This window comes from Sorghum bicolor, chromosome 6 (genome assembly GCF_000003195.3).
Source record: "Sorghum bicolor cultivar BTx623 chromosome 6, Sorghum_bicolor_NCBIv3, whole genome shotgun sequence".
Classification (NCBI taxonomy): domain Eukaryota; kingdom Viridiplantae; phylum Streptophyta; class Magnoliopsida; order Poales; family Poaceae; genus Sorghum; species Sorghum bicolor.
The window spans coordinates 41,895,091-41,907,310 of record NC_012875.2 but is presented as its reverse complement, the minus strand read 5'-3'; the positions used below and the strand labels follow the sequence as shown (position 1 = coordinate 41,907,310).

At 41.9% G+C, this 12,220-nt stretch overlaps 1 protein-coding gene across 1 annotated transcript; it reads left to right on the top strand.

Moving 5' to 3' along the window:
* On the top strand, nucleotides 2,639-6,056 carry LOC110436187 (calnexin homolog). Its single transcript, XM_021462574.1, has 6 exons — nucleotides 2,639-2,800; nucleotides 2,904-2,973; nucleotides 4,006-5,132; nucleotides 5,232-5,303; nucleotides 5,401-5,517; nucleotides 5,627-6,056. Exons 1-6 carry the CDS (start codon nucleotides 2,729-2,731, stop codon nucleotides 5,768-5,770), a joined length of 1,602 nt encoding a protein of 533 aa, XP_021318249.1. The 5' UTR covers nucleotides 2,639-2,728; the 3' UTR covers nucleotides 5,771-6,056.

Below are 12,220 nucleotides of genomic sequence, written 5' to 3'. Positions count from 1 at the left end.
GAAGTTAACACCCAAAGTTTGGAGTTATCGTCCGTGGTTTGCTGCCTAAGGTTGTTTTCTGATTTATTATCTATGTTATATAATTTATGCGTTGTCCTTTGATATTACCCCTTATTTGTAGCTATATGTGAGGTTTATTTTCTAAAACTCACATATGGTGCATATCTGATTTTGTTCTTAAAATCGGGTGTTACACCTATAGAGGAGACAAGGTGGGGCCGGCCGGCCCCACCCTAGCGCCGGCTGGCGCCCCCTAGGGTTTCTGGCTTCCCCCTTCCGGAAGGTTCCTCCACCGCCTCTTTTGATGCATCTCGGCCCTTGGTTAAGTCGGTTTGATCCTACAGCGCATGTCGATCCCACCGGGCTATAAATAGAGGGGCAGACCTCCTCCGTGGAGGCATTCTACACCCTGGTGCTTCATATTCTCCACATAATTAGAATTAGGGTCCCTCTTGTTGTTCTAGTTATAGTTCATCTAGATCTAGTTCATCTAGATGTAGCAATTAGGAGAGACTAGTTCTTCTAGGTCTAGTCTTGTTTAGAGATTAAAGAGATTAAGTAGAGGAGTAGAGATTCTGGAAGAGTTCCGGCCTATCGGTGCTTCTTCGTGGCTGTATTCTTCTGGATTCAGTTCCCTCGCCCGGAGCTACGTTCTGAGGTACTTTTGTACTTACCCTTTTGGTTTAAGTAAGCAACTTGTTCTTATTCGTTATTTGGTTCACAACTCATATTGAGTGCTTTGATCTTGGTCGTAACTTGGTTGAAGTAGTATTTTGTAGTGTAGGCGTGGTGCCTAGGCTAGGTTTACTTGTGAATGTTCCCTGATCAGCTCGAGTAGGTGATAGCTGCGTTGATTCCTCTGTAGTCCACTACCCGTTAATAGGATTGATAGGCTCATAGGTGCCTCATAGGGGATTACTCTGATTCTTCCCCTATTCGGGTTACTTGCACGATAAGACGGTATTATACAAAGTTTACTGGAGTCGGAACTAGAGTGCATTAGTTATTTCCTTTTTCTTGATATGATCTAGCCTAATTGTAGGGTTAAGTCTATATACTATGTCATCATGACAACTGTTCCCCGTGGATACGATATTTAAAACCTCCGGGTAAAATGTGACACTGGTATGATATTTGTGCGCTTGCGGATAATCCTACTTAAATCTATTTAAATGGAGTGCAGTTAATTTATACCAACAATACCTCCAACCAAACACGCTCTAAGTAGTATGAAATGGATGGAAAAACCATACAATATGCTCTGGAACCTTATACACATCAGCATTCCTCTAGAAATAATTTATTTAGTTTTTAAAAAAAGAAATAATTTATTTTGCACTCTTTTATGATGATATTTTCATTACTGCAGATGTTCATTAACATTGTTTGACCTTTGACTAATTTGCCTTTCTTCTTGCAGTGATCAGCCATTGCAGAGAAGGATAAGAAAGATGAGATCATGAAGGCAGGAATGGAGTTCTTTTTAAGATATTTGAGAGAAAAAAAGAATTCAAGTTGTTTTTAAGATAAAGAGGAATGTAGTTGGAAACGGCAATGATAGAAGATGAGTTCAGCTCACAATATACATATATATATTTATGTGTTTGTCTGGTTTAGTTATGGGATGTAAGAATCTCAATTTTTATCATTTGCTTGCTGCCTTATATCAGGCCTTGTTTAGTTCCCAAATTTTTTTTAAAATTTCCTGTCATATCGAATCATGCAGCATATGTATGAAATATTAAATATAGATAAAACAGATAGCTAATTATACAGTTTATCTGTAATTCGCGAGACGAATCTTTTGAGTCTAGTTAGTCTATAATTAAATAATAATTGTCAAATAAAGCCGAAAATGCTATAGTAGCGAAACCCAAAATTTTTCGCGAACTAAACAAAGCCTTAGTGTCTGTTCATCACAAATCACAAATGTGATATAATACAAAATAGTTGAAAAATAATATTTATTTAAATTAGTGTTGCAAATAATTTGAAATACCAATTACATTAGTGTTAGTAAAAAGAATGATTAAATTTTGGCACCACAACAGTATGGACGAAGTGGCACCAGAAAAAAAAAGAACAAATTTAGAACTCTAATCAACTTATTGTAAGTAGCACCGAAGAAAATGAAAACCTTATTTTTTTTATATTATTACTTCAGTCGTACTTTTCAACAAAGAAGAAATAATATTTTTTGTTATAACAAATCAATATAAAGGGTCCCAAGACTATTAGTTCCTACTGTACAAAACTCTTTATAATGGCATGCAAGAAAATTTGAAAATGACTCAAAATTTATACGTGTAGTCTGTATATTTCGGGATGGAGATGCCATACCCCACTTTGACGGTTTCACCGGCTGGTCGGGATCCTATCCTACCATTCTGTGCCTTGGGGCGGCTGACATGGCGTCCTACAACACCGAAGCGTCACGAGTCAGACGTGGCAGCGTGCAATTGGCCAGCACCACGTCCCGCACCCTCCCATTGGCCGGAACAAGTCACACGACGGCCTTTTCCTCGCAACTGCCGGCCCTCCTACCCAGATCGATCCATCTCCGCCGTTCCTTCCCCTCCTCTCCTAATCTGAGCCGTGCAGCCACTCCACCGCGCCCACTTCTTATACTCCCACCCACGTCTGCTCCCTCTCGCGGACGCTTCGCTCTAGTTGGAAGGTTTCCAGAAACTCCCCCCGCCCCCGGCTCGAGGAGATCGGGACAGAGAGGATGATGGGAGGGCGCGCGCTGCTGCTGCTCCTCGTCTCGGCGCTGCTCGTTCAGATCCGCGCCTCCGATCCGGTAATCTAAGCGAGCCTGTGTCGATTTGGCTATTTTGTTTTTCTCTCTGAATTTTGAATTTTGTGGGCGAGATTTGTGATGGTATCGGTGTTGTTGTTTGCAGCTGCTGTACGAGCCGTTCGACGAGGACTTCGAGGGGAGATGGGTCGTCTCCAAGAAGGACGAGTACCAAGGTATGCGCGCGCGTCTACTTCTCGCGCTCGTTATGGTTTCGCTAGATCTGTTTAGATCCGTGGGTTTAGTGGGGTTGTGGGAGCTTCTTCGTCTGAGATCGTAGTTTCCGGTGTTTAAATTGGGAGATAACTGTGCAATTACTCGTGAGATCCACGATCGATACTGTCAGTCATGTATGTGCTTTAGTTCGATCGGATGTGCTTCGCTAGCAGCACCCGCTCTAGATGCCTCTAGATGCAGAGCTGTGGCTAGTCTCCACGTCCCAACGTTCAGTATAACCTTTTGACAGTGCCGACACAAGTTACGGTGGTTTGTAGCTGTTACGAACAGAGGATCATTGAAGTGACTGGTTTCTGTGTTGGCTCATTGTTGATATGAATGGTTGGCGTTTCTGGAACTGCCAAAATGTACTTATGCTTCGATAGTCGAGAGTAACCTCATCTATTCATGACTGGAAGGAGTGAGTAACTTGTGCTAGAATATAGCATGAGACGTCAGGAGAGATTTTGGATAATTTTATTTATATATGCATGTGTTAATGAACTAGGTTATTCAAAAAAGAATAAATTTATTAGTATGTTCAGTTTGCTAGTGGTATCTTGTATTCCTGTAATCCTGTGCCACATTAAACATTCTTCATATGAAGTAAGCTTGCAATCCTTACAGCCTGTTAGATTTTTCTAATATGCTATTTATCTGTTAACTAGGTGCCTGTTAGATTTTTCTAATATGCTATTTATCTGTGAACATTCTTGTCACTGGTCATAATTTGAATATGAATCTATACAGCCTTTGTACACTAGACAACACCATAATTTGACTATTTATTAGTCAAAATTTGTAAAGTTACACTTCCTGAAACAACATGTTGCTTGCATTTGTGGATGGAGGGAGTAGTGTCTTAGTCCTGATATGCAATCCTTATCTTAACTACTAGTTGCCTGCTGCTGTTTGAACATTGTTGTTACTAGTCATAATTTCTGTTCTGTTCTTTCTTTCATAGCTTAATGACTACATGATATGGTTCGTAGGTGTGTGGAAGCATGCCAAGAGTGATGGCCATGAAGACTATGGCCTCCTTGTCAGTGAGAAGGCAAGGAAATACGCCATAATCAAGGAGCTTGATGAGCCAGTTACTTTGAAGGATGGGACAGTGGTCCTGCAGTTTGAAGTGAGGCTTCAGAATGGCCTTGAATGTGGAGGTGCCTACATTAAGTACATCCGCCCTCAGGATGCTGGATGGGATGCCAAGGAGTTTGATAATGAGACTCCATACACAATTATGTTTGGTCCAGATAAGTGTGGGTCAACCAACAAGGTTCATTTCATCCTTAAGCACAAGAATCCCAAGACTGGAAAGTATGTTGAGCATCACCTCAAATTCCCACCTTCTGTCCCATATGACAAGCTCTCTCATGTCTACACGGCTATCTTGAAGCCAGACAATGAGGTCAGAATTTTGGTCGACGGGGAAGAAAAGAAGAAGGCAAACTTCCTTTCTGCTGATGATTTTGAGCCAGCACTTATCCCATCCAAGACCATTCCTGACCCTGATGACAAGAAGCCAGAGGACTGGGATGAGAGAGCTAAAATCCCTGATCCAGATGCAGTGAAACCTGATGACTGGGATGAGGATGCCCCCATGGAAATTGTGGATGAGGAAGCCACCAAGCCTGAGGGATGGTTGGATGACGAGCCTGAGGAGATTGATGATCCTGAGGCAGCCAAGCCCGAGGACTGGGATGATGAGGAGGATGGTGAATGGGAGGCGCCAAAGATTGACAACCCAAAGTGTGAAGAGGCACCTGGATGCGGTGAGTGGAAGAGGCCAATGAAGCAGAATCCTGCTTACAAGGGCAAGTGGCATGCACCTATGATTGACAACCCCAACTACAAGGGGATCTGGAAGCCTCAGGAGATCCCCAACCCTGAGTACTTTGAGCTTGACAAGCCTGATTTTGATCCAATTGCTGCTATTGGTATTGAGATCTGGACAATGCAGGATGGCATCCTGTTTGACAATATCTTGATTGCTGATGATGAGAAGGTTGCCACCTCCATTCTGGAGAAGACCTGGAAGCCCAAGTATGATGTTGAGAAGGAAAAGGAGAAGGCTGAGGAGGCTGCTGCTGGTGCGGATGGTCTTTCTGAGTTCCAGGTGATCCATTTTTCTGATCTTTTGCAGCCATAACTGTTATTTCTTTCTTCATTATTCATCGTTGTTCCATCTTGTCCCTAACTGGTTATGCACCTGCAGAAGAAGATTTTTGACGTCCTGTACAAGATTGCTGATGTTCCGTTCTTGGCACCCTACAAGACCAAGATCATTGTGAGTTTCGGAGATATTTGCTATCCTCTCCTGTCAAATGTCAGGATTAATGTTTTATCAAAGAAAATGACATGTTCTATCTAAATCCTGTAAACAGGATGTTATCGAGAAGGGAGAGAAGCAGCCCAACATCACTATTGGCATTTTGGTCTCCGTTGTCATCGTGTTCGTTACTGTTCTCTTCAGGATCCTTTTTGGTGGCAAGAAGCCAGCGGTAAGTTATTCCCAACCAATGTGTTACAATTTCCCAACCAATGTATTACTGTTGTAACGGTTCTGAACTTGACTAGAATGCTCAATCCACTACATTTGCTTCTTTCCAGGTACCTGTGAAACCCGCAGCTGAGGCGAAGAAGCCCAAAGCCACAGAGACCGACGGTGCTGGAAGCAGTGGTGACAAGGATGAGAAAGAGGACGAAAAGGAGGAGACAGCAGCCCCACGTCGGAGGACCCGCAGGGAGACGTAGAGACCTGTTTTTGATGTGTTTGGCTGTTCTGGCGCCTGCTTATTTTGAGAACTCTTAATATTTCTGAGTGTATAATAGGAACTTAAGTCACCTCTGCCGCTCCCCCTGCTGCTGATTTGTTTTTACATGGTTAGACCAGGACCCTTCACGAGCTGTAGAATTTAGTTCTTGTTGGTCATTTGTGTGCTGTGCCTGACGGGTATAATCACTTGTTCAATCAGATAGAGGTGATGGTTTTTTTTGTTCTGGTAGATCAAATGAAGAAATATTTCATATGTTTTTTTTTGGGAGACTGTTCAGTTGGATGAATGCCTGGTTAAATTCTTGTTTCTGGACGTCTTAGGATTTAGGATTTGGTGGGTATGAATGCTTGTCAGCACTCACCAGGTTGATGTCAATGTTCCATCGCTAAGGTCTTGTTTAGTTTTCAAAATATTTTTGGATTTCCTGTCACATGAAATCTTAAAATTTTTTGGATTTCTTATCACATGTATTGTAATTTGCAAAACAATGGAATTCTTGGGGCATATGAATTGTAATTTGTGAGACGAATTTTATAAGTCTAGTTAATTTATGTATGGACAATAATTACCAAATATAATCGAAATGCTACAATATCTAAAACTAAAAATTTTCACTACCTGAACAAGGCCTAAACTGAACTCAGGCCTTGTTAGTTCTCTACCTAAAATTTTTTTACCCATCACATCGAATCCATTTTTTGCCTATTACAGTGATGAATCTTTTACGCCTAATTCATGATTGGACACTAATTGTCGAATAAAAAAAAGTTAAATGTAAATGAAAAAAACTAATTGCACAGTGACGAATCTTTTAAGTTTAATTAGTTTATGATTGACACTAATTACTAAATAAAAAGAAAATACTAGCCAAATTCAGAAACTTTTCAAAACTAAGCAAAGTCTAAGGTTGATGTATGGAATGTTTGAATGTTCCATAGCTGAGCAGGTTGATGTCAATGTGTCATCGCTAAACTGAACTCAGGTTTATGTCTGGAATGTTTGAATGTTCCATTGCTAAACCGAACTCCGTTGTTTTGCAATGGTGAATCCATATGTAGCTGCGAGTCCGCGACCGGTCTTAACTGTTAAAAGAAGGTGGATTCTGAAAAGGGATCAGCAAAAATGTTGGCTCAAGTGCGTCTCACAGGAGTGTCGACGAATTTCAAGTGCGTCTCACGAATCATGATGGTCTGTCCGCGTTCTTAAAGGGATGAAGTCTGTGTCCGCGCAATTTTAGTCCCCTCCAAAATCCTGTCGAAATCCTTAGCCACTTGTACTGAAGAAGTTGAATTCTTACTGAAGAAACATGGATGAATGTACTCCGTCCTCAGCCACTTGTACCGAAGAAGTTGAATTCTGACCGAAGAAGATTTCATAAATATAAGTGTAACATTTTTTTTAGATCACGGAATAAACAGCATTCCGGCCTTCACATTCACACGTGAATGCTTGGCCCAACAATACAAGAAAGGAACTTAGACCAGAGTTCCGCTATACGGATACTATTTTAAAACAAAGACAACAGCCTGCTAACGGCAGCGGCACCAGAATCAGAGTTCATAAATATGGCTTTGTTTTGGATTTCGCTACTGTAGCACTTTCGTTTTTATTTGATAAATATTGTTCAATCATAAACTAACTAGTATCAAAAGATTCGTCTCGCGATTTACAGACAAACTGTGTAATTAGTTTTTGTTTTCGTCTATATTTAATACTGCATGCATGTGCCGCAAGATTCGATGTGACGAGGAATCTTGAAAACTTTTCGAATTTCGGGGTGAACTAAACAAGGCCTATGACTGCAACATGAATTATCAGGTAAATGAGTAGGAAAAGGAACACCAATCTAACTGAAACAGCCGTAAGAACCATGCATGAGTAGCTTCATGCACATTGGACAAAAGGAATCAACAAATATTCATTTCAAGTACAATCAGTATCCGTTGCTATTCCAAGGTAAACACATGTTGGCTCTGTGAATGACGAGTGTGTCCAATAACTTGTTGAGGTCTTTCTCGACAAGAAGAACAGTGTATATCTGAAATAACTGTAGCATATAATGCTGATCACATTTCTATTACAGAGTAATTATTATATCAGAAGTGTTAGAACAAGCAGAGCATGATCGCGTACAACCTACTGTATGTCTATTCTCAAGGTCTGAGAGGGTGTCCCTGTGCTCCTGGGCTGCAACCTCACTTGTTTGATTCATTTTGCCAATCACCAAGCCTGGCTTGTCGGCTGCAAAAGATGCTCTGTCATGGCTTCCAAGCAACGAAAGGCCTTGTTCAGTTTGGAATTTTTTTTGGTTTTGGCTACTGTAGCACCTTTGTTTGTTTGTGATAAATATTGTCCAATTATGGACTAACTAGACTCAAAAGATTAATCTCGTGAATTACAGGTAAACTGTGTAATTAGTATTTGTTTTTATCTATAGGTAATATTTCATGCATGTGTTACAAGATTCGATGTGACGGGGAATCTTGAAATTTTTTGGAAACTAAACAAGGCCGAAGAAAAGTTCCATTTTCTCGGCGTCCTGATCGGCGTGAGCGCTCGCGCTTCGAGTCATCTCCCGATTCTGTCTCTTTCACCCACCGTTACCTTTCTTCTCCGTTGCCGTCCGCCTTGACGAGCACGCAGTGGTGGCTGTAGGCCGCGCCGGCCAAAAGGATGACATGGCTCTACCGTGTCTGACCGCGTGCCGTCAGTGCCAACGCCGAGTCCGCCGCCGCCTTCATGGAGGTGCTCGCCACGTTGTGCATGTGCCTGTGCGACTAGGAGATGCGCGTGGGCGAGCAGGGCGTCGCGGCGGCACAGGCGAGTGGCGAGCGGGACGCGGTGGCCACACGGGCGAGCAGCGAGCAGGGCACCGCGGTGGCGTAGGCGACCGGCAAGAGGGAAGTGGTGGCCGCCGGCCGGTGAGCAATGAGTAGGATGGGTGGCCTAGCGTGCGTTCGACAAAATGTCTGAGCAAAGAACAATAGTAGGATGGATGGTAACGTGATTGCCGTCATTACCGCCTACTCCCTCTGTCCCGATTTATCTGTCGTTCTAACCTACCGTCTAGCCCAGTCTTACCCTATCACCGATACCACCGCCCCCTGTTCTCATCCCCTCGTAGTCACCGCAAGTCCGCAACACCATCGCTCCCCTCTCCCGAGTGGGCCGACATCGGCGCCCTCATCGGCGCCCCCTCACCTTCTCCTACTTCGCCGGCGACCCACCTCTCCTCCACCGATGACTCCCCTTCTCCTCCACCGGCGTGCATTCTCCTCCACCCGCGTGCAGTTAGAGGTGGAGCAGCCTAGATCTACCGGCGACCGTGCGGTGCAGCGGCCTCCTGGGTGCGCACCGACAAGGAGCTGCGAGTCGTCGTCAAGATGGTTCGTTGGACGGAAGCCGATTCAGCCATCAATGCAGTGGCGGATTTGTGTCTCGCGCCCCTGCTTGGAGTTGTGTTTTCCTCTATTTTTTAATCTATTTTGTTGGATGATCTTGGCCGATTGGATCTGATTAGTTGATTGATCTGATTTGTCGAGCATGGATCTGAGTTTTTGGTTAGATTTGTCTCGGGAAAATCGAAGGAACAGCAGGGGAGGGAGAATCGCTGTCATGCACTGATTTCTTAGGGGCATCTTGGTCTTTTAACTTCCACCATAGTCTTTGTGCATGGCTCCCAACGACAGATAAATCGGGACAGAGGGAGTACATGACTAAGTCATATGCCGTAGGGGCGAGCGGGCGGCCGCACCTGTGGTCTTAAATCAGGAGCCACGTGCTTAAATTATATCCATGTGGATGACCATGTCAGCTCCTAAGACACCTTATATATATTTTGGACTTAGATTACTTAAATACATTAGGGAGTCAGACGCGTGATTTCGTAGTTTGTGGACCTAGATGAGATCACTTAAATACATTAAATAGTCAGACATGCTATTTGGTAGTTTGGGGACCTAAATAAAAACCACGTAATACTTTAAGGACCGGCCATGCAATTTACTTAAAAAGAAATATGGCAAATCTTAGGCATGACAAACTCTGCCTGTCACAAATAGATCTTACACGAAGATACCTGCTGATAAGCACTGTTAAATGTTTGATACTTTTGAGTTTGCAAGAGGATATGAGAGAATTTTCAGTTATAGTGAAAATTTAGGCATTTTCAATTCTCACCCATGGTAGTAATCTCGCAGAAGGCTTGTATGTCTTATCAAGCGTCTGTTAAAAATTTAGGCATTTTTATGTTAAAAGTAATCATAAAATGTAATAGCAAAATTGTGATGACAAATATGTGTACATGTGTGCTTTTACTACTACTCAGATTACTAGCAAATATGTTTATGAACGACATGCTGATCATAGCCAAAAAGAGATTGAATTTAATAAATTTGAGAGTAGGTATGTACCCTGCAGAGGGACCTAGAGCCCAAGGCACTGGTAGTTCAATTCTCACCCATGGTGAGTTGCTTGAAGTCGTGGATCATAGTTGACGCAGAAAGATGTATGCAATGCCGTCATTCGAACGTCCACCGGGAGGTAGACGAAGAGGAATCGAGGAGGAAGAATGAGACAACAACGTCGGCGCCCACCAGAAAAAAGATGACGACGATTCAAAGAAGTGTCCTAAAAAACCTGATCGTTAGCTCACCCAAGCACAGTTCCAGAGGTCTGCTCTCCCAACTCTTCATACGTGCAGAGAACTGGGACAAGAAAACTCTAAGACAACTCGACAAAGACCGGTGAGGTGCATGTCCAAGAGAGACTAGAGCTAGTCTGAATATTGAAGCGTGTCTTGTTTTTATCACTTAGCTAGGAAGCCGAGTGGGGGCACAAGAGATCAAGAGTCAGGAGTGGGAGAGACGCTCACGAAAAAACTTCCGTCATCATAAGTAAAACTCCTGTAAATGTCGCCATTAGGAGCGGAAACTCTTGTAACTCTCTCATTTAGGAATGGAATGTAACTTCCGCTCACACTTAGGAATAGAAACTCCTACCCATAATTGTCTTGAGTGATAAGAAACAATTCATGCACCATAGCATATAATATGAACCTAGGATTTATTTGATTCTTTTAAATAAAATATGCGCCAAGCCCATATTAAATCTAACAGCGTGCTAATAAAAGTGTTCTTGCTTAACTCATGTTCACTTCTTGAGATATATTGTCATACAAGCAAAACAATGCGCATTATCTAAAAGAAAGTAAAGCTCATGCTAGGTTTTTTTTTTTTTTTTTTTTTTTTTTTTTTTTTTTTGCGAGTGAAAGCAACGCTAGATTAAAGACTGTCAGAATCAGAATGCCTTGGTACGGCTGTGCCTCCATCCTGAGATGCCTTGTGGTTTACGGGACGCACCTTGCAAGTTATCCCCTTTACCTTTTCTTCTTTGAGCATGATTCCATTCCTACATTATTCTCAGCTTTAGTCTTTAATTAGCTTCCGGAATGCGGATAGAGCACTGCAGTCCCCTTCCCAGCTATTCGTTTGGCTGCCACCTTGTTTCCACCCTCCCGTTTAGTCTCTTTCTGCCGGGTTCTGTTGGATGCAAAAAAAAAAAAAACAAACAAAACAAAATAATAACTTATAATGTCTGTGGACTCCCTCAGTTTTAAATTATAAGATATTTTTGTTTTTAAGATACATTTCTTTTTACTATATATCTAGGCATAATGTATATCTAAGTCTATATCAAAAGTATGTTCCTAAAAACGCCAAAATATCTTATATTTTAGAGTAGATAGCCTGGTGATTATAAGAGCCTTGATAGCATCGTAGGTTCCGGGTGATTTCAGAGTGAATATGATATTGCCATGGTCAGTAACTCAGTATACTTTCTAAAAGTATCTTTTGTCTGCCACATTTGCACATTTTTAAGTATTCACAATTTGTCTTTTTAAGTATCCTCAGATGAAGCACAATTAAATATTCAATGCCTCAAGTGCACTAAAATATCAAAAGGGGAACAGAATTATCATAAAATTGTCATGACAATATTACGTATTCCATCGTGACAATATCATTTAAGACTATAAACTGGAATATCCCTGCCGGTGCAGTTACCAATAGGGAAATAGAAAAATACCAACAGGAAAACTAAAAATCAATTTTCTTGACAGTTAATAACCATCAAACAAATTCGTCACCCTCAATAGTGGTATAAAGGCTTGGAATTTCAACCGAAATTTTATGATTTTCATGTATTTTCACTTCTACCGATGACCTTGAGTAAATGTATATTATTTGGATTATATTTATTTGTATTTAAGAATAGTCAAAATTTCATAGTAATTACATATCTTAGAGAGAGAGAGAGAGATCTCCTTTCTCCTTTGCGTGTTGTCCTAACCAGGGAATATTGCCCCTCTGCTACTGTATATAAGAAGAGCACTGCAGTGGACAGGTGCCTTCCCCCTTCCCGGCTA

Coding starts and splice junctions, on each gene's coding strand:
- LOC110436187 (XM_021462574.1), top strand. CDS start 2,729: ATGATGGGAGGGCGCGCGCTGCTGCTGCTCCTCGTCTCGGCGCTGCTC. Junction 2,801..2,903: donor AGATCCGCGCCTCCGATCCG/GTAATCTAAGCG, acceptor TGTTGTTTGCAG/CTGCTGTACGAGCCGTTCGA. Junction 2,974..4,005: donor CAAGAAGGACGAGTACCAAG/GTATGCGCGCGC, acceptor TATGGTTCGTAG/GTGTGTGGAAGCATGCCAAG.